Source organism: Hylaeus anthracinus, unplaced genomic scaffold (genome assembly GCF_026225885.1).
Source record: "Hylaeus anthracinus isolate JK02 unplaced genomic scaffold, UHH_iyHylAnth1.0_haploid 11989, whole genome shotgun sequence".
Lineage (NCBI taxonomy): Eukaryota > Metazoa > Arthropoda > Insecta > Hymenoptera > Colletidae > Hylaeus > Hylaeus anthracinus.
Window position 1 is genome coordinate 10892171 of NW_026534337.1, and position 21907 is coordinate 10914077.

Consider the following 21907-nt stretch of genomic DNA (forward strand, 5'->3'; position numbering starts at 1 on the left):
AGAGTTCACATAAAATGGTCCTTTTTCTGCAAATACATCTATTTATTCGTAACATTGGTTTCACCATAGAAACAGTTCAAAAATCACCGCTGCACTTTTGTAGGGGTAATAAAGTTTCTGTAATCCATAAATATTACATGTATCAAATTTTCGTATAAAATAAAATTTTCATGTATAAAACTTCAATACAGTTTTGAGGTTCAATGTTTTTCTGTACAACATATATGTATACATACAAAGAGGAATTTTTCTTCGTGTAGCACCCTTATTCTGTTATACATTAATACAAACCAAATTTTTTATCTTCATGCATATATTAAATGTATAAAAACAAGATGGAATGCACTAATTTTCCTTATACTTGCATTTTACAAATACAATGCGGGTTCGTATAAATTTTTTATGTGGCAGTATGTTCTGCGTATCTCCTTTTTTGACGCGATAGCGTCGATGATTCTGTATAATTGTTAAAGTTTACAACTTTAAAACTTCTTGAACGGCAGCGACGATTTTGTTCGCACTAATTCCATATTTCTCCAACAATACGTTTGATGGTCCAGAACGAGGAACTTCCGTAACGGCCAGCTTTTTAACTACAACATTCTTTTCCAAAGCAACTACCGACAAAACTGCATCGCCTAAACCACCTTCCGCGTAATGATCTTCGACCGTAATGACCTTACCACCAACCTCTTTGGCGTTCTTTAGAATCAATTGAGCATCGAGTGGTTTAATTGTGAACGGATCGATTACTCGAACGTTTATTCCAGCTTTAGACAATTCGTCAGCAGCTTTGAGTGCCTCGTGTAGAGTTACACCAGCTCCGACAACGAGTACTCGATCTTTTGGGGAAGATTTAACCACCTTACCCTTGCCAACGGCGAATGGTTCGTCATTTTTATATAGAACCGCGGTAGCAGGGCGGGAAGTACGTACGAAACATATGCCTTTCGTATTAGCTGCTAGTTCAATGGCACGTTCTGTTGAAACAGCATCGCTCGGGTAGAAGACGGTGGAACCAGGTACCGTACGGAACATAGCTATATCCTCCAAACCCATCTGTGATGGACCATCTTCTCCGATTGAAACACCACAATGGGAACCAACAAAGTTAACATTGGTTTGTGAAATAGCACCCATACGGATCTGCGAAATTAAAGATTATTCGTATACATTAATTGTTTAAAACAAGTGTAATATTTAACTGTACATTCGCTAGTCGATACATACCTGATCAAAGGCGCGTGTGAAGAAGGTTGCAAAGGCAGACACGAACGCAACGGTTCTGTCTCTGCAGGCTGCACCTATCGCAACTCCTACAACGTTTTGTTCAGCGATAAAACCTTCGATGAATCGGGCTGGATCGACGGTCTTAATTTTTTCCGCGAACGTAGAGTTTTTCGTGTCACCGTCCAGAGCGATTACGCGAGGATTATTTTTGGCCAGCTAAAACAAAAAATAATATTAAAAGATGTACAAAAAAAATAAACTTTTTTGCTTACAAAAGAAAGTGTACAAACCTTAGCTAGAGCAGTGCCATAAGCCAATCTTGAAGCTACTTGTTCTCCCAGTTTATAACTTGGAGGAGATGCTAGCTTAATATTGCTGATGTCTACGAGTGGAGCATCGTCAACCAGTGGTTTCTGGGGGTGCAACCCAAGGGGGCCAGGGTTTTTCAACATTCCGGTTAAGTGCTGAATTACTTCATTGGCTTTGTTGCCAAGAGGTTTCCCATGCCAGTTTTCTAGATCTTCGATATTGGGGAAGTGCTTGCCCTTAAAGGTTTTTGCTAGAATAGCAGTTGGGCGTCCTTTCGTATTTTGTGCTTCGTGGAAGGCCTGTAAAGTTCCATTTTACATTTTCCGTATACTCAAATATTATGTTGTCCCAAAAGTTTCTTTCGCTTTATTAATATGTAATACATGCACAATATTTTATGTTTTATGTTACATTACTGAATTGTGCACGATTCATTTTGCTCCATTCCTGTTACAACATGAACATCTATGAAATTAGATTGTCTATTTATATAAACACGACCGTATGAAATAATGGAGTGCAACTCGCGAAAGAAACTTTCGGGACAACCTAATAATTCCCGATCTGAAACATACCTTAGCCAATTCTTCGACATCGTGACCATCGACAACCAAAGCGTTAAAACCAAAAGCTTCGAGTCTTTTACGGTAAACTTCCATGTTGTGTTGAAGAGACGTGGGCTCGCTTTGACCCAGGCGATTTATGTCGAAGATCGCACAGAGATTGTCTAATTTGTAGTAAGACGAAAAATGAAGTGCTTCCCAAATGGAACCTTCTGCTGCTTCTCCATCACCAATTAGACAGTACACGCTGTACATGCATTACCATTATTTTATTTATATATTTTACAAATAAAATCTTTCTTATTCTGTCGATGATTATTACCGATAATTAGCCTTGTCGAAATTTTTTCCAACATAGGCCATGCCTGCTGCAACAGAGAGACCTTGTCCAAGGGAACCAGTTCCCACATCAACAAAGTTAAGTCGTGGAGTAGGATGACCTTCCAAATCGCTATCAATTTTCCTCAAATTCAGCAATTCACTGGTTGGGAAAAGACCTGCCTGTGCCCATGCTACAATGATATATATGTGTAATAAGTATCGCGTGATCTTATCGTACATCGCGTGAGAATCGTTTAATATAGATGTATGCAAAAATGTTACCTGCATAAAGAATAGGTGCTGCATGACCTTTGCTCAGAACAAATCTGTCGCTGCTCGGATCGCGCGGTGCCGATACTTTGTAACGCATTGTATGGAAAAACAACACGGACATAATTTCTGCCATCGAGGAACATGATGTTGGATGACTAGAAAATGAAAAAAAAATAGATAGCCTTTACAAAAAAATTTTTTTTTTTTTAATTTTATTGGAAAATACTTACTACTAGTCTTTTTCATTCTACGAGTACCAATTATGTAATTTGATGATATTAAAAATTGGGGAAATCTACGAAAACTATTATCTTTAAAGGTCAAGGATCGATTATCTCAATCACACGACCGTGAAACACAAAAAAAACCGAAAGTAGCAAAAATTCTTTATTACGCAACGTGTAATGCATGAATAGGGGGAAGAATAATATTTTTCATGTAAAACAAAAATAGTAGTATGTTCAACGCTAGTAGAATGGTTTTGAATAGTAAAAAAAAAAAAAAAGATAGTAACATAGTATGATGAATATAATAATAATATATTAATTATGACAAAATAAAATAAAATTTATAAGTCGGAATTAATTCAAATATATAACGGAATATTATTTGTCTTTAGGAAACATTCCAAGGTTGTAATTCCAAACATGTGTATATTTTTTCCCACATTTCTTCATGTCTGTTACTCGTGTTCACCATATCACAACTAATTCAAATTCTACTAATATACTCAATATCTATTAATTGCGCGAATTATCGCATATCACGATAAATTTGAAAATAAATGATTGCGACACCGATCAATGTCGACGAGTACTCGTTCAACGATAGAGAACACCAATCGTAAAATTGGTCAACAATTTTACTATCTTTATCAATCTATTACGATAGGTAAGGTATCTAACGCAAAGGAAACCAAGTAAATAATCCAGAATAACGTACAAAGTACAATAAATTTTATGTCCAGCGCAGAATTTAAATTGCAATGAAACATCACTTTCTATTGAATTCTGCAGAGACGCAAAAGTATTACGAGTGGAATATGTAACTATTTTTAAATATTTGTCCCTCGTGTACGTCATCCTTACCAAATAATTAGAATTAATTTGAACGAAGTGTTCAGCTAATGGCATTAATAACGAATTATCACACGTCTTCGTAATTTGAGAAACGATTAGAAGCAGTTATATCGACCGTTTGAAGGGGAAACTTTAAACGTACGAAAATATCAATGTAAAACTGTGTGGCGATAAAAATATTGTTAAGTGAAAATAGTTAGAAAATATGAGAACTTTACTAAAAAAAAAGTAGGCGTTAAATGTTTGGTTTCATCGTACCCACTTTTCGATGCCTCGGTAGCCTGAATACATTCAATGCGAAGCCTGTTCGCAAGGTCTTGGAGTTTTTCCATGTTCGAATCGCGCACCATCGTGAACTAGAAGGAAGGGTATAGGCTTCTCAAAATCGTCACCGGACGAACGTTCGATAACAACTGAGGGGAGAGACCTTTCGGAAGTTACTGTGCGTCGAAACGTCCCTACTTTCTTCCCCTCGGATTATAGGACATTTCAAAATCAATGCGTTTGCGCTGCACGCGAAGGAGGGGGAAATTTCTGGACTTTTACTCCGCGTCTCGCCATGTATAACACGTGACAAGGTGATCGCCAATATTCTCATTCAAAAAATGTGAAATATCAAATAAATTACACCGAATAACAAATCAAACTGTACGTGCATTCTATAATGAGCAGTGGTGTAACTAAGGACATCTATAGGTATCTGTGATTCTATTCAGCATAATATGTTTTAAGGCCCTCAGAATTGTTAGTTACGTCACTGACAGTGTGAATGAGGCTTGAACGTTACCTCCTACGTACACATGTTACCCTGAAACATGCAATATATCCCGAAAGGAATACCATTCCTTTTTTTTTTAACGAGTCATTATTCTTTAGAAAATTAATTGAAGTGAAATCTCACTTCTGTTGTTATAAAAAATTATAATTTTACGAAAGTAACGTTGTTGAATTATTTCTACTTCATGGTTCTTTTCGCACTTATCTACTACATGAGTTCTGTATACAAAAAAAACCCCATGGTCGTTATCGAATTCCGTTATCTCGAATGGAAAAAACCACGTTAGTTTTACAATAAATATATTTTTAGAAGGCCCGCGGGAAAATTAACGAGTCGTACGATGTACATTTATCGTACGGTTACATTTACTTCTTTATCGCGGTTAACCCTAAAAAATCTGGAGTTATATTTTCAGTGAAAACATGAAACTTTGTCGTGCTCGTGATCGTTCGATTTCATCGTACGAATGTTATGTAATAATTTCATAGCCTGTATCATTCTCGTATCGTGCACGTGTCGCAGATGCCGTTGCTATGTGCAAAACCATGCGTAAGAAAAATGAAGGTTCTCGAGATTCCACCTCGACGACTCTCACGCTGAAAACTTTCAATTTGTCACACCAAAGTACTAATTACGTTTACAGCTTACTAGAATGTAAACTAGTATTTTTAATCGTGCAACGTGTATCCTGTGACACACGCTACGTTGTAAATGCATTTTTATATACGTTCTTTCTACCAGTAACTAAATAAATATTTCACTGTATTTATCAATGGAAAGCTAGACTATATATCTATTTAATTTTTTGAGTTACAGTATTTTGTCTTCGTCATTTAATTATGAATAACTGATGGAAATAAAACATCGTAAAGATAATGAAACACATATATAACAGAACGTTGACGTGATTCCGGTTTCTAGTAAACTGCATAAACATGATATGCAGTCATAAGACTACCTTGAACTAACAATTGTGATGTAACACGCTGAAAAAGTGGTGTGACACTAAAGGCTTCGATGAATCGCAAAAGCGAACAATCTAACTTTGGATCAATGCCAAGTCGCTGAAAAAATATCCAGCATCGCAATCTCGACGATGAAAAATGAAAGAAGACGTTGAACGCGATGCTGTGTAACATAATCGACTATCGTTTGCAGATAAATTATCGCAACGGAGAAATAAAGCAATCACTCTCTCATGTCGCTTACATCGTGGTAATTTTTGCGCGCGATTATCCAAACTTTTGATTTTTTCTTTTTATAAATCATGACTCGTAATTGCACAATCGCATGTACAATTAATCGTTGAACATCGACTTGTGAACAAATTATTCGGTATACAATCGATTAATGAAATAATTATAATAAAACATAAAATTGCTGAACGTACCCGGATTTGCTGGCTTGCGTGGCATCGATTGAATGAATTCGCAGCTTCGTCGCGATATCCTTCAATTCCTGGATGGTTTTTGATTCCGGCTTGTGATAGTTGGCCATTTTCTTCTCGTGCAACAATCCGTTTAAACTTCTTAAAACCTTCTCAGAAAAACGCCGACTATGGCTCGTGCTTCCAAGCAACAAGTAGAATTCCCGCAAGCACGATGTATATCGAATATAGACGATCTAACGAGCTAGCATTATTTGTCTTCGTAATAGTACTTAGTTGTCTCTAGGTGACTCTACTTGTGTTTGTATCGTGGCGACCTCCTCGACGAAGTATAGAACAAACATCAAAAAAGTAAAAATTAAAAACGAGGTTTGTTTCCATAAATTATCGATCAATGATCAGTTTGAACATGTATCAGCATCGAAATACAGTTAAATCTCGGTAAATCAAAGCTGAAAAATGTTTCGAATTGTCAAGATTTACAGTTATAACTACAAATGAAATCGTTATGTAACACATACATTCAAATTCATTCACTGACTGTTGAATAAAACTGAATACAAAAATTTCAAACGCTTCTTTCCATTCCCTTTTTTTAATTTAAATGCGGTATAAGGAATCCAAAAAAAAAATGTCCCTAAACCATATTATTTTAAGAACAAATTTATTTGACGCTTAGGAACAGGATTCATGGTGTTATATTTAGTACAGTTGATATCGAAGTATTCGTTTATAATTCCATACCTAATCGATAATAAATGATCAAACTAAAATTATGCATAAGAATCGGTATCATAACAAAGATTTCATCAAAATCTATAAAGTAGATACAACCGAATTACAAACTGTGATGTTAACATAAGCGTCTGTACCGTTAAACCCTTACCGCTGAATTATTTTCCTTCAAAGTGTGAAGTTATCCGTTTGAAAAAATAACTCAGTTCACTCGAGTACCATGAATTACGAAATATTTCCAAGAACAAGTAAAATTTACTATAACTCTAGAGACTAAATTTGAAAAAATATCGCTTTACTGTTATTCTTGAAATTATATAAAAAGTTACGCAGTAAGGGATTAAGTTTATCGCTTTTAATAATCGCATCGGTTAAAAATATCTGCGTATCGTTATTATCGATCTGTAAGAATAAATTATTGTAATAAAAGATTAAACATTACGTTATAATTAATTCTAGATTTATATCTTATTAAATTATATGTACATATATCTTAGCATTATAGTATCCTTGTAATGAAATTCGCACTTTAATACTTGGTACGATTTTTATCAACGACATTTTAACAATATCGTGTTCAATTGTCGTGTGTTTTATCTTTCGTTAACGTTTCACCGAACAGTTCGTCCTATTCCTCTGATAAAGCCTTTTTTTCGTGTAATGGCTTTCAAATGGATGCTTGTGGTGATGTCTAAGTGTGCGAATTTTGTGATTCCATTGGTGCATCGTAAGCATAAGACGAGAAGGTATTCTTATATAGACTGTTCGAATAACAATTAACGTGAAAATTAAACTTGAATATTTTTTTTCAGTAACCGCCAAAACTGCTTAGACTTAAAATTCATCGAAATTAAATGTTTCATTTAATACACTTATGTAAACATAACACATAGTCATACGCCTTACACGCATATATATACATATATATAAATACATTTATATATATTTATGTACCATATACGTTCGTATATTTATATATACTTATACATATGCATACATGCAATTGGTTCCCATATTCCTTTGAACTTCATAATATATGCATGTCGGCATGTTAATTTACATTATCAATTAATAGCTTTATCACATATAAAGTTTGTTCTATTTACAGTAACTTTTCGTCTACGCTTGGAATGTTCCAATATTTCGTATGCGATTAATAATGACGTAAGAGTCACGATTCAATGAAAAACGTTTCGATCGTGCTTTTGGTATTTCCATTACGTCATATCTTTCTCGTAATAAAATTGAATTTGTCAAAAATCTTTGCACGATCATCCTCTTCCGTACTTCGTTCCGGTCTTTTAGAATTTCAAATTACACCAAGATCAAGCTCGTATAGTTTCAACTCTATTCAAACGTATCGCCATTTTGTCATCGTAGTTTAGCATCTGTCATAATGTTGCAGTAAATTAAGTTTTTACGTAAACATTTGTGATCTCTTACGTCTATACCTTGTTACGCATTTTTTTTCAAAACTAACTTCCAAAGATAAATTATACTAAATCATAATCTTTGACCGAAGTTTTAATAGATGGTACTAAAAAGTTTTATAAGAACGATAACTTAAAGATTATGTACAATTGATTACTTATAAAACTACTATGCAACAATTTAATGATTCTATACACTTGAAATTGTAACATTTCTCTTTATATTACATTCATCTGTTTCAGGATTAGTAAAAAAGGATGAGACTGCGCAAATTTATTTCTATCATTTTTGCACCTGCTTATCGTATACTAACTACTTTCGTGTTCCCGTGTGTATTGCTAATACATGTACTTTAATATTTCATCTCTGCAAAACTGAAATTTACTGAATAGCGTTATCGATAACCTTGAAATTCGCAACAATTAATCAACATCACGCACCAAGAAAGAATTGGTAAGTTCTCCTTTGTTAAGCACATTGCAGTAATTATAACCCCTTGACATTGCATTTATGAATATACTAATAACTTTTGATTTGATATGCTTTCTTATTCAGTATGAAATTTCAGCTTTATAATGAAAATTTTGAATAAGATAATACAAATTATTTTTTCGTAATATACAGAAAGTACGAAATATACAATTTACAATACCATCAAGCACGGGAAACTCAGTTACAATGTAACGTGGCATGTATTTGTAACAAAAAGTAAATTTATTACAGAAGAAAACTAATTTTAAAATGGTAATACACAAAATTAGGCGATGATAATAAATATGCGAGCGTGTGAAGTTCCTAAATGAGAATAAATAATGACAGATGTGTGCTTAACGCGTTCAATTCAATTATTATACACTAACAAGATTACGTATATAGACTTCTTCAGGTATGTGCTTCAAGTTTCGGTTTGCATTGCCATATCGTATATAAACAAATTATAATAGACATTTCGGCAAAAATTATAGTCCTTTTCATAAAATATATTGTTTTATAAAAATTGGTTTAGTAAGAAATAACTACAAAAAAAAAAAAAAAAAAATGATATCTATGTGCAATAGGTGTCAGGTACTTTTTGGAATCGATGCTTCACCCAGTACCCAAAGCTTTAAAGTCAACGTAAATATACAGAAAGGTTGTTTATTGTATTCATGTTGTGTTAATATCACATACAAGTACACTTTAAAGCTTCTAAAGAGAGGTCCTGTAACTGAGCGTTTGATTTCTGTACTTCACCAACATATTCCAAACATTTCCTAACATCCATATTGCTAATATTTATCTGTGGTAACGTAAAAAAATGCTGTATGTACATAACGGGCAATCCTCAATATGAAGATGAAATTACGATCCAAAGACTGCTCAATACGTTTAAATGATTTCACACTGCTTTTTCCAGCTTTCCTCATGCCATGGAAATTGTAACATTTATTCCTAGATTTCCATTATCAGCAAATAACTGTGCAATAGAGGTGTCAAATACAAGGCAGTCTGAATTTAAGATAGCAGATGAAACACCTTCGTGAATAGAACGTGGCATAGCTTCCCATGTCAGACGCCTTTTATGTCCATTCAGTTCTAGTCTGTTTAGCATTAGAATTAACATTAAATTATTATTGAAATATATTACAAAAAGCGCATATTTACCTATAAGCAAAGTTTTCTGCCTGTTTTCTTGAGCCAATCAGTTGAACAATTGCAAAAAATTGTTGGTGTCCATCATACTTTTCTTGCTTTTCAAGCACTAGCATAAAATGATGACCGAAACAAGACTGCATCATTACCCAGTCCACAGCACCAGGAAGATTAATATCAGTTGCTAAAAAAACAATGTCTTCTCCTGTAAAAGAACATTGTAGTTATCTTTTTAATTATAAGAAATAAAGTTGAGTGTCTTATTCAGGGACACTACCTTGAAGAGTTGTAATACTTTTGTGACTCATAACAAGATGCGGCATTACTTGTTCAAGAGATCCTTGCCATTTACAAGAAGCACCTGGACAAGGACAACTGTATGGACGGAATTCGCACGCATCTTCGTGATCTACCTTTTCAGTATGCAGCAAAGAAGCCGTGCATCCACTCGTTGAATACTTGCAAGGAAACATTACATTACCTGCCACTTTTTCCATAGCCAGGTTGCGGATATTACCTGTATTGAAAATACAGTCATTTGTTAAATATTTGTTTCCAAATAAAGCCTACATTGCAGACGTACTATTCAAAGATTTTAATTACATTTTAGTTTTACATACCTAATGGACCTCTACAGGTAGGACAGCAATTAAGCTTTGGTCGGCAAGTACTACAAACAAGGTGTCCACTTTGACACTGCAGGATTGGTGGAAGAACGTAATCGAAGCAAACCGGACATTCGAATAGGCTTGCTAAGTCAGTCGAACTGCTCAACGACGATACTGTGGATGCAGAGGAGCTTGCAACACTCCTCCCTCTCTTTCCTGTACTAATACTTAATTGGGACATCTTTTCCTTCTATTCTATGTACCAAACAAGAACACTTTGCCGTTGTGTCAACAAGGAAGTCCGTTTATATCCAAAATGTCTAATAAATGCGATGCATTCTGGAATGAATCGTCCACCTCATACCTGTAAATTATTGTTATTTTGAAAATTTTGTATACTTAAAATTTATTAGTTAAAAGGTTTATAACATTTTACAACTATACCTTTATTACAAGAATTATTTTATCATGCTGCAAAATCTATTCGTAGTACACATTTAATCAGTTTATTGTAAATTTACTATAAAATTTTGTTTGATCATTGGGGAAATTAAATATAATGTAATATTATATTTTAATTTAAACAAAATGCTTTACATGTATTTTATGGATTATCAAAGTATAGAAACAAATTTAATAAGCATTACATATGTGTATATAGAAGAGAGATACAACTATAAAAAGATAACACTATGTAAAACAGGAAAGAAAAAGTTATGAGTTTCTCACTCTTTAATTAATCAGTGTCTGATTAATGGTATCTTGTACCAGTAAGTGATGTATAATACAAGTATAGTGTATATATTTAGAATTTACATATACATAATAATATTGCAGCATGAATACACACTTTAAACATACCCAAATTCTTTTTACAGTTAATTTCCATTTATCTGAATAATTTTATGCAAAAACCGGACTGTTAACCTATATAATTAAGTATACATTTCACATACATGTTATTAAAATCAAATAATTAGGTAAAACACAAATATTAAATGAATGAAACATTGAACGCTTCCACTGTTACACAAGAATCTACATTTCATTGAAAATCGAAATGTTTCTTGCTTAATCCTCATCAAACTTTCGCGAGCAATGAATTGTTTGTAATTTCGCATGAATAAAATAGCACAAATAACGGAGGATTACGTTGTATATAAATCACACGAGCATTTATCGTGTGCGCGTCAAATAACATCGTCTTGTTCGATGAATTTTCAAAAGGGAAAAGTTTAACAAATCTTTTCAGAGTAACTCGACAAAATTTTCATACGGTGTCGTAGTGGCGGATTGTTTATCCCGGAAATATAACAAACGGAGCAAAAGTCTCATAGAATAGTATCGTGAAGAGAGTCACGAGTCGCAACGAATCAGCAGTCACAAATAAACAATGCGCGAGAAACAAGAGCAGCGGACGATTCTTGTTGAAGGATTACGTGTAGCGAGCACGAGGAAAGCGTACAAGTTTACAGTTGTTTACGAAAGTATTCGAACACTTCCATCTCTAAATTCTTCACAGGTCAAATATCTTAGACTCTAGTTTTCAAAATAATAATGTAACTTGGTGCAAATGCGAGCTTCGAGAACTAGCTGGTAACATTACGATGTGTCCGATAACGTAACTCATACCAGGGGTGGTGCAACCAGATATTAATATAAAAGAGTACCAAAGTATTTTCTTCGATGGAATACCTTTGCGACTTGTGTAAAAGGCATGTTTACATTGAATGTTTTATCGATTCTCCCTTTAATTACAGTATTGTTTTGAAAACTCGAGTGCAAAGTATGCATTTTACTCGCTAACAATTTGGGATGCAAGCATTCGAGCAACTGTACATCATCGTGAGGGATATACATTTATAAACTTACCGGAATTTAGATTGACAAATGTATTAGTACGTCACTCGATGCATACACTGGTTTTCGCGCGATTAGGATCGGAAAATAGCGAGTAAAGAGTGTGAGAGAGGGATAGAGAAGGCACTTGAGAACGATGACAACGGAGATACTAAACGAGAATGAAAACGTCGTGTGTAACGACAAAGAATGCCACGACAATAGGCAAATGTTGTTACGGGAACAACAACAACAGGAGATTTCATGCGACTTGGTTTCGGAAATGTTGCACGAAATGTTTCCGATACTTCTCGGTACATCGATGATGAATAAACGCGAACGCGATGAACATCGACTATGGAAGAGGCTACATCGCGAACTTTCTTGGCCAGAGAGGCAACATTAATCGCGACGTAACTTTTATCAATTTTCGCTGAGACATAGTAGCAGAGTCGCTCCTTTTCGAACTTCCGACACTACAAGCTTGCTTCCGTACAATACGACGCACACCAAGGTGATGACACTGCAACTGTCCGTCTGTCCGTTCGTTTACACCCATGCAACTGCCATTAACGAAACTTCAGCTTCGTTTTCATGAATCGTTACACTTGCATTAACGTTCACAATCTTGACTTTACTAGCGATGTCGGCCATATTATTACGCTTTATTACTTATTTTTGTACTTCGATACTATATATACGATATCTACATCTTCTTAAGATGTTCCCTATCCATTCGTACGTATATGGTCGCGTGCATTATTCATTTATGTATGAATGCACACGCGCTTCCAATGAGTTCACTACATCCTTACGATTTTATATTACACATAGAAATCATCTTCAGATATATGAATCGAATAACTCAAAAACTTTTTCACGTTCGTCACTATTCCGAGGTTTTTTTTATATATATACGTACACGTAAATACGAGTTTATCTAAAATTCTCTGCATGTACATAATTATCAACTTTATACAATGTTTGCGATATATTTCGATTCGAAACTAAATTTAGATCGAAAAAGGGTAATTAAACTTGTATGTTCACGTTTAAAAGTCAATTTAATTTCGATGCTTTTAAACTAGGATGAGGGAGGATTTACATTTTAAATAACTTTTTAAATGATCGAAGTATATACTTTTGTTCATACTTATGATTCAATTAGAACAAGGATGTTACAAAGTACTTTTCGAATAATGAATATTTTATTTTTTGTTATAATTAAAATATACACTGTGTCATGGGTGAAACAGGCGAATAGTAATCAATAGTAACAAAATATTTGTGTTATTTCCTTTAATTTCACACTCTGTTCTCTTTTTTATATATATATGTATATATATATTTTCCACACGCAGCAAATATGGTATACACAGTATACAGATTTAATTTCAAAAGCACAATTAGCTTGGCTTAAAATCTTTTTTTTTAAGAGAACAGTTTATTTTTCATTGTGTTTGTGTATTATGAATTATATTTAAGCCAAACTGTCTATACTTTTGTAACATCTGAGAAAAACTTGAATGTTTAAAGCCTTATCAGCCTTGTGTACAATATAATTTCGATGTACCTAAATGTAGTCCCATAATGCCATATCTACATTTGCTATAATTATGGTGTAAGTTTAAAAGTTTTTCATCGAAGAAATCATAAGATCTATTAGCTGTCAAATTCTCTAAGGTTTGTATCATGTCAAATGATACCCTACGCATTAACAGTCTTCTTGCCATATGAAGAGCAGTCTTTGTACACCAGACAGAAACTGCTGTTCAAAGCAAATGCGAAAGAAATGTCATAGTAGCCTAAATAACAGTAATTTTATTTTCGTTTATTCCAATGCCTTAAACATTCTGTTGATTCAGTGTTTACGAATCATTTTTTTTTTTATATATATAGAACAAGACACAATCTTTTTGCCATATTTGTATGTCTTCAATATAACACAGGAGTACACGAGTGCAGCAAATTTCCAAACCTACTGATCGCATTAAACAGACTTTTAGTTATCATTGTAACTGAAATATAAAAAAATAGATACATGACGTAGTGATAAAGATAATATTATGAAATGAACTTCATGCATGTTATAGTATACATCTTGCCCCTTCTGATGTAACTTTTGAAACCATTTTAGAATATTTTGTAACCATCTTCTATCACTCGCGTACTCTTCGCGTATCTACCCAGGACGTTCATATTTTAATTATATTCATTTTGAAATATTTATCTTTCTCTTAATCGCTACTTTATTATATACTAACTCATACACGTATACATCGTTATGTATGTATACACGCATTACATATAACATACGATGATTCGTATGCCTCTCATGATACCTTATGATTTGTATAAGTTACAGGACTTATTTTAGATTATAAACAATTAGATGATAATAGATAATACGTTTAGATTATAAATTTATGAGGAAGAAGTACGTTTAATTAGGAGTCGAACCGTTGGTCCATGAATGATAATTTGTTTTATATCTATCGATTATTTCTAACTGACAAGTGCTTTCTGAACTGAAACTGTTTACAGACATAAAGTCCTAATATAAACGACACAGCATTGTGTTTCTAATAATAAGATTAACACCAAGCATATAATAAACAATACTTTAGTAATGCAACTTAAGATGCTAAAGAATAATTAGAGTATTAAATTATAAGATATACATGTTAGTATTATGAATCATGAATAACAAGAAACCAGGAGTAAATCAATCATTTTAAGTTTCACGTTATATACGACTCCAAAAATATCGTAATGAGTTGATTATTAGTCACTGTCTCAAAAAAGCAGTTCTTCATATGAAAAATTTAATTCGAGTAAAAAATATTTGAACATCCATTTTAGTAGTCTTGTTAATAATTGTTTTACATGAGAAGTGACAGAATGTGCATAGACAAAAAAAGACACGATCCTTTCGCCTTAATAAATTACACTGATTGCTGATCAATGAAAAATTCGTTTCTTTTTTAGAAAATGTACATACAAATGTACATACATACAAAGATTAAGAAATTTGGAGCTCGAATAGGAATCTTGCAAGTATTCCAAAGGTTCTTCTATCCCAAATTTCTGTATCTCAGTCTCAAACTGTATCTAGATAAAGTTGGTCTACTCCTTACTATGTTCTTGTTTTATCACCAAATTTCGAGTATGTGAGATTCATATACTCTTTATTTTAATACGGTTGATGTCTTTGAAATTGACGTGGTCCCTGTCCATTTCCCCGTGGCTTACCTTGCGCTCCGTATCCCATATTATCGTAACCGTCGTAAGTTTCGTAATCAAAGTTCGCGTATATATCGTCGTAGCCTCCTTGGTAGCCATTACAATATTCGGGAATGTAGCCATAACCACCGCCGTAACCGTAACCGTATCCCGGGCCCCAGAATCCTTGATTCCTCGAATCTGGATTAACTTTTACTTTTTTGACATCCACTTCTTTACCGTTTATCGTTTGTTTTGGTGTTTTGAGTAATTTATACACGACTTCCTTAGAGTCAAATGTTATGAAGCAGAATCCTTTTCTCTGGTTTTTTACCTTATCGAATGGTGCTTGTAATTCGACGATAGTACCATATTGTCCAAAATACGATTTGATATCATCATCAGTGATTTCCGGAGTAAGACCACCCACAAAAATTTTCCCATGCTGAGGCTTTTTACTCACCCGTTTTGGATCCACCTATGTCGAAACAAAAAGATGGACACAACGTAAAAATTCGTGTAAAGAGGTCAGGATTGATTTAATCGGAAATGTTCGAATCGGAGCGTTAATATTTCCTTGAAATTATTACCGACCTTTCGTTTATTGATGTAGTGTTCCCCAGAAGCCAGAAGCTTGTCGATCGTCTTGGGATTGGTGAAAACCATGAATGCGAAGCCTCGCGAGACTCCCGTGTAGGGATCAATTTTAACGGTGATACTTTCAATCTCTCCGAATTTACCAAAATGATCTCGCAGCTCCTTGTCGGTGGTATTACGCGATAGGCCACCAACGAACAGCTTCCGCTCGTCATCTTTGCCTGGAATTCCAGCGGTGGCTTGTTGCTGATGGGACTGAGACTGTTGCTGTTGGTTTTGTGTCTGTTGACCGGTACTCTCGGCCTGGGCTTGATTCTGGTAACAGTCAACCGCCGCCATCGTGTACCGTTCAGAGCTTACCGCGTTGAAACGACGTCAGGAAATATAAAGTGGACTGGTCGAATTGACGAGATCAGCGAAAGCAACGGTGTTCTGCGCACGAGAATAATTTCAGAGTAGTTGGCACGCGTCACAGTCGGTTCTTATGGTGAACCGGTGCCGGCTTACGAGCGAAAGAAAGAGAGTCAGCAACAGTTTCCGATTCCCTCTAAGCTTCTTTTAACACAACGCTATTCGTCCTTTCTCCTAAGACGTAATTCGTCTCTCCAATCGCAACACCAGATTCAACGGACAACACCGGAAATTCCAGTTCATTTCCGCTGATCGTTTCATTACTAATTTTAATGAATTTTCACGAAACAATAGAAGATGGACACGTTGACGTGATAATATCTTCTTTAAATTTGCGAGATATTTTTATAATACATTCTTGCTCGTGTAACGAATGTTTGCTAAAAGGCCTTGAACATTGTCGTACACGAACAATGCACGAATACCTTTGTTCCTGTGACTGTGAGATCGGTAGCTTTATCAATCGAGATTCGCATATTATTAATTTGTTTTACAAAAATGGAATTACAACGTATGTTTTCCACACATTAACGACATTCTCCTTTTCTCTTTGCGTGGGAAGTGATGTAGGTTAGGTTAACATTTAGGTTGACGAACAAAGAGCTATATATTTTTATAGGAGACTCTGGTGCTTTGCATTATATAAAGTATCGCGATATCCGTAATGAAGAAATATCGATGTAAAAGATCAATGACATTTAGCACATTCATCCAGCTATGAAGTTAAAATTTGATATTGTAATGATAACGCAAACATTCTAATTGCATTTAATACATGTACAATCTATCGATGGACGCTGATAAATCAACATTCTTCTAAATTCAATCGATATGAATATGTTTGTAGAAGAAAATAATGCGAGCGCAGTAAAGTGTTAAATATTCAACTTTTATTATCTAATCAGAAAATTTCATTTGGAAATTTGGAGACACGCAACGTTCTTACTTATTTGCGCACTGTTTAAAGTCGTTGCTTTCTCAGTACATATATAAATATAGTCAGACAGAGAAGGTTGTATAAATAAAACACAGGCCCTCGGCAACCCCGGCTTATCTTTTCTTCGGTGGAACAGTTTAAGAATAGAATAAGGCTCTACGGGTAAACTGACGCGTTGTTAATTATAGAGCATGCTTGTTTCTACTTGTAGAAAAATTTGGTACAGAAATCGTCACTCTGAAACCATGAGCACAACATTTGCGACATCTTCTGAATCCAACGTTTTCCTTTACACGTTCGAGGAGAAAGATTTTTTCTTACTCTGTTTTATCATTCTTTCATCGCCAATAGTTAGTGATATTAAGCACCACTGGATGGCGCCACGAGTTGCGAGGCGGCTTGCTACTGTTAGATTGACAGTTTCTATTGCACTTGCAACGACGTTTGTTAACAGTTAAACATTGTCTGAAAAAATTGAAATTGAATTAGGTGAATATGTAACAAATTTGCTATTATCGTTTATTCAGAGTGACTAGAGTGTGTGATGTGACTGTAGTTTGGAAAAGAGGTGGCTTGTATTCGCATATGCAAGTGTTTATGGAATACTTTCGTCCCGCTACAAGCTTGAGAAATTGGCGCGAAAATGGAGGGTGTCAGCCCTCTACCACAGAACGTATTTGAGTGGGAAGCGAATAAAGAATATCGCTATTATCAACCACACATAACAGATCAAAGTATTCGTTTGTCGTTTCCTAAATTTCTACAGAGTGTCCCAAAAATGTTGTAACACCTTGAAAGAGGTGGTTCGGGAGGTGATTTGAAACAACTTTTTTCTTAGCGAAAATGTTGTCCGAGGCTTCGTTGAGGAGATATTAACGGAAAACACTGACCAATCAGTGCGCGCGGATACCGTTGGAGCGGCCGCGGTAGCGAAGGCTATGTGCTAAGCAGCCGCGCTTGTACGCGAACAAGTGACTCGACGTGCATCGAAGGACATTCCTTCAAGCCTTCGCTACCACGCTCCGGTCCAACGGTATACTCGCGCTCTGATTGGTCGGGGTTTTCTGTTAATATCTCCTTAACGAAGCCTCGGACAACATTTTCGCTAAGGAAAAATTTATTTCAAATCACCTCTCGAACCATCCCTTTCAATGTGTTACAACATTTTTGGGACACTCTGTATTTCAATCGTCCCGTTCGAACTTGAACGAAGATTAGACGAAGTACGTTACTTAGGCTTCGTATTGTTGTTTTCCGTTGTCACGCGATCCGACTTCGTACGTTCAACTTTGTTCTATTTCAACAACTTTTATTCTCTCTTTTATTATGGGTTGTAGAATGTATTGCAAGACGTTGTTTGACGGAGAACAATTTTGCTGGCGATCAATCGTACGAACCGGCGTGAGTATCACGGAACACGAGATACCATGACTCGTGTAATACGCACACGCATATAGTCGTAAGTAAAGATGTGTTTGACCTACGCGCTGGCGGACGTCATTTTCATCCTGGGTGTCCTATTACACCCTTCTTGTATTCTTTCACTATTATTCGTAATTGTAATGTAAATTGACATCGTAACGTTTCTCGTTTAATACAAAAACACTTTTTGCACCGATCACTCGCGTAACTAATAATTTCGAGGATCGTGTATCGATGGTCCCCTTTAGAGGGAAGCTTATCTTTTTTCATTTCTATTAATTTAATTATTATCCTTTCAGGTACTTACGAAACTGTTGAATCTTTGCGCCATAGGAAAGGAATTCGAAAATATATTTGGTCCTTAAAAAAAAATTGATGCGATAGGGCTGTTACTAAACATCAAGAATGGGATGTGAAAAGTAATGCGAGTTGAAAGGTAATCTTTACTACACGCAGACTTACAATTGCAGAATGATTATAAACCAATCGAATATCATACTATTATTTTAAAAACAATAATTAATGCATATCGATAATAGGATTAAATCACTTACTTTCCATCGTTTTCAGGGTATTTCAGAGCGATTCGAACTCGCACAGAAAACCACTCTTACCTCGCGCCTACTCGCGTGTCGAAAACATGTAAAGAGAGTTAAACGTTTCTCTAAATTTTCTCGATAAACCAATGCACAGTGTTGCAAGAAGTGCCTTCCTCCTGCGAGCTGTAAACATTGCCAATCTAAGCTTGAATTTGTTTCATCGTATCGAAAAATTTCATTTTTGAAAAGGCAATGTTTCGTATGCACTAGATTAATTAGATTTCTCTCGACTCTTCGCGTGTACCTGCCTTCTCTCTCTCTCTCTCTCTCTCTCTCTCTCTCTCTCTCTCTCTCTCTTCCGAGAAACGCGTCGGGTCGCGTACGACGCCGTACACGCAGCTTGTTCGTAGGAAGGGGGTGGGCGTCGCGACGCCAGGCGTCGCTGGCGTCGAGCCGGCGGCATATCGTCGAGTCGAACGTGTCGTGTGCCGTCGCTGTGTCCGCCGTCGCCGTCGTCGTTACCATTTTCCTTCGTACGGTTTTGAAAAAAGAAGTCGTGCGAACGAATCACGCGTTTTCCTTCCATTTCAAGTACTGGGGATGTCGAGCCTCGGTTGAATTTCCATCGGTTCCGGAACCGATCGACGTTGGACTTCCCGGTCACCGGAGAGGACCGTGTCTAGAAGCGAGTGACCGTGTATAATACACCAATTACGATTACACTACGGATTGGAATGTCGGAGGAGTAATATTCGTGCATCTGGGAGCTTTCGTCGGATCGTAAGAGCTGGAAAGAACGAGAAAAACCGGAAGAACACCGGAAGACTGGAATAGGGAAAGATCGAATTGGCCGAGGGAGAGAAGGAGAACGCTCCGGAACAAAAAGTACAAGTAAATGTCTACGGGTGATGAAAATATAGAATCGTTCGAAAGAGAAACAGAAGGATCGCGGGTATGCGAGCCGGGCAATAACCGTAGAGCACGAGAGAAGAGCAGCACGTAGCGAGAAGGTAAGGTAGTCGATTGATTTGCCGCCGACGTCGACGACGCCTCCTTTGCGCGTAGTTCTAACCCGCCCTCGTGTACACGGGGTAGCTAGGAGAGAGTGTGCGAGTGGGGAGAGAGAGGAATCGGTTCGACCAATCGGTGGTACCGATTCGGCGCGAATCTTCGTCGTGGCCACCCGGTGGTATCGGGAGATCGCGAGTATCGTTCGGTGGAGCCGGTGGATTCGAGCGTAGAACTAGAGAGGGAGAGAGAACGATCACGGTGTTAAGGGAGGGGTAGAGCGAGACAGAGAGGGGACAGTGAGGACGAGGCGCGTAACTAGGTGTACCATGAGTAATACGCGCAGCTCGCGGAGGAGCCCACGTTAGTACGATTTTGCGTCCGTGGAAACCCGTGAGGGTGTAGAAACGTACGGGACGTATATATTACGTGTACATATATACGTACATAACCGCCGGTACATATAAATATAATCGAACGCACCCAGATATCTATTTATAAGTTTAAACACAAGGCGAGAAGAAGGAGTGGTGGGAATCGCGGCGGTGGTAGCGATGCTCGGTCTCTCCTGGCGGATGTGTGCGTGCGTGTCGGATGGTCGTTGGTAGTGATGGTGCTCTCCTCTGCTAGTGGTCTTCGCGGTGGTGCTGCTGCTTTGGTGTGGTGATGATGCTAGCGATTGATGCTGGTGGTAGCAGTAGTGCGCTAGAGTAACGATAGACCGAAGAGGAAGGTAACGAACTGGAGAACGGTATTTTCTCAACGGCGAAACCGGGGAGAATTGGTGAACAGGGAACGGAGAATACATCCGGAGGAAGGTAACGGGGTAACGCGAGGTTAAAGGGAGATTAAAGGGTAAGACGGTAGCGAGTGGACGAGTAAGGGTGTCGAGAGTGCGTTGTCCGTGGTGCATCGTCGTGCGGAAGAGAAAGAAAGGAGGAGGCGGTGGAGAAAGTGGTGGATCAAGAGGAGGAGAAGAAGAACCGAGTCGAAGGAAGCGTCGGGGCAGCAGGACGAGGAGCAGGGGGTGAAGAGAAGGGAAGAGGAAGGGGCACCAGGGGAGGACATCCTGGCAGTGAGGGATCACGGCCGAGAGCGCGTCAACGCGGATATGACGAGCGGATACGCTCGGCTCACGTGATACGCAACACAATCGCTCCACCGATACCGTTCTCTTGCAAGATATGTGGTAAGTCGTTAGCTTTCTTGTTTGTTTGGATATTGAAGCAACCGTAAATACCAACGTGCCTTACTAGGCTGTTTACCTTTCGACCACATGGTCTGCACGGTTCTCTTATGAACAATATGAAATGACTAGCATTCATTCGATGTTTTATAAAGTAGCGACTCGACCTCTAGGGAGAGCGTTGTAGTTTCAGGGGAGGTGCTGAAAGAGAATTTTTAATAACGTAATTTTGTACGAATTACTCGACCATTTCTGTTAATTAATGTATCGATTAACTCGGTTCAACAGCTGTCGGAATGCCTTTTCCTTGTATTAGTTTAACCGTTTAAGGGATATCGACGCGTATGTGTACGTTTGCTTTTATATTAACGTTATCAATACTTAGGATCACGATACCGTT

The 21907-nt window shown here is 36.7% G+C and overlaps 4 protein-coding genes across 12 annotated transcripts in view; 1 reads left to right on the forward strand and 3 right to left on the reverse strand.

Annotated features, from left to right (window-relative positions):
* Positions 1-21: 21 nt before the first annotated feature.
* On the reverse strand, positions 22-6149 carry LOC128887874 (transketolase-like protein 2). Of its 2 annotated transcripts, none has more exons than XM_054144326.1 (7): positions 5944-6149; positions 2706-2851; positions 2425-2614; positions 2115-2349; positions 1521-1838; positions 1231-1446; positions 22-1146 (listed from the first exon to the last, which is right to left on the reverse strand). In XM_054144326.1, the coding sequence occupies exons 1-7, from the start codon at positions 6048-6050 to the stop codon at positions 475-477; spliced, it is 1884 nt and encodes a 627-aa protein (XP_054000301.1). In that variant the 5' UTR covers positions 6051-6149; the 3' UTR covers positions 22-474. The 2 variants fall into 2 exon arrangements, with proteins under 2 accessions (XP_054000301.1, XP_054000302.1); XM_054144327.1 differs by lacking the exon at positions 5944-6149 and adding an exon at positions 4034-4199.
* A 508-nt stretch (positions 6150-6657) lies between these two features.
* LOC128887893 (E3 ubiquitin-protein ligase SIAH1-like) lies at positions 6658-12872 on the reverse strand. 4 transcript variants are annotated; one of them, XM_054144361.1, is made up of 5 exons: positions 12604-12872; positions 10359-10710; positions 10016-10255; positions 9751-9943; positions 6658-9686 (listed from the first exon to the last, which is right to left on the reverse strand). In XM_054144361.1, the coding sequence occupies exons 2-5, from the start codon at positions 10585-10587 to the stop codon at positions 9509-9511; spliced, it is 840 nt and encodes a 279-aa protein (XP_054000336.1). In that variant the 5' UTR covers positions 10588-10710; positions 12604-12872; the 3' UTR covers positions 6658-9508. The 4 variants fall into 4 exon arrangements, with proteins under 4 accessions (XP_054000336.1, XP_054000333.1, XP_054000335.1 ...); XM_054144358.1 differs by having other exon boundaries at positions 12219-12871; XM_054144360.1 differs by lacking the exon at positions 12604-12872 and adding an exon at positions 11208-12205.
* Positions 12873-13223: 351 nt separating this feature from the next.
* LOC128887892 (RNA-binding protein squid-like) lies at positions 13224-16600 on the reverse strand. Its single transcript, XM_054144357.1, has 2 exons — positions 16002-16600; positions 13224-15885 (listed from the first exon to the last, which is right to left on the reverse strand). The coding sequence occupies exons 1-2, from the start codon at positions 16341-16343 to the stop codon at positions 15379-15381; spliced, it is 849 nt and encodes a 282-aa protein (XP_054000332.1). The 5' UTR covers positions 16344-16600; the 3' UTR covers positions 13224-15378.
* A 3049-nt stretch (positions 16601-19649) lies between these two features.
* The window catches only part of LOC128887869 (muscle calcium channel subunit alpha-1), a 68826-nt gene continuing 66568 nt past the window's right edge, over positions 19650-21907 (forward strand). For 3 of the 5 annotated variants that reach the window (XM_054144316.1, XM_054144317.1, XM_054144318.1), the window contains exon 1: positions 19651-21510. The gene's annotated coding sequence lies outside the window, so the exon portion shown is untranslated. Of the gene's footprint in view, positions 21511-21907 lie in introns of all 5 variants that reach the window. The other 2 variants (XM_054144315.1, XM_054144319.1) reach the window with 2 other exon arrangements.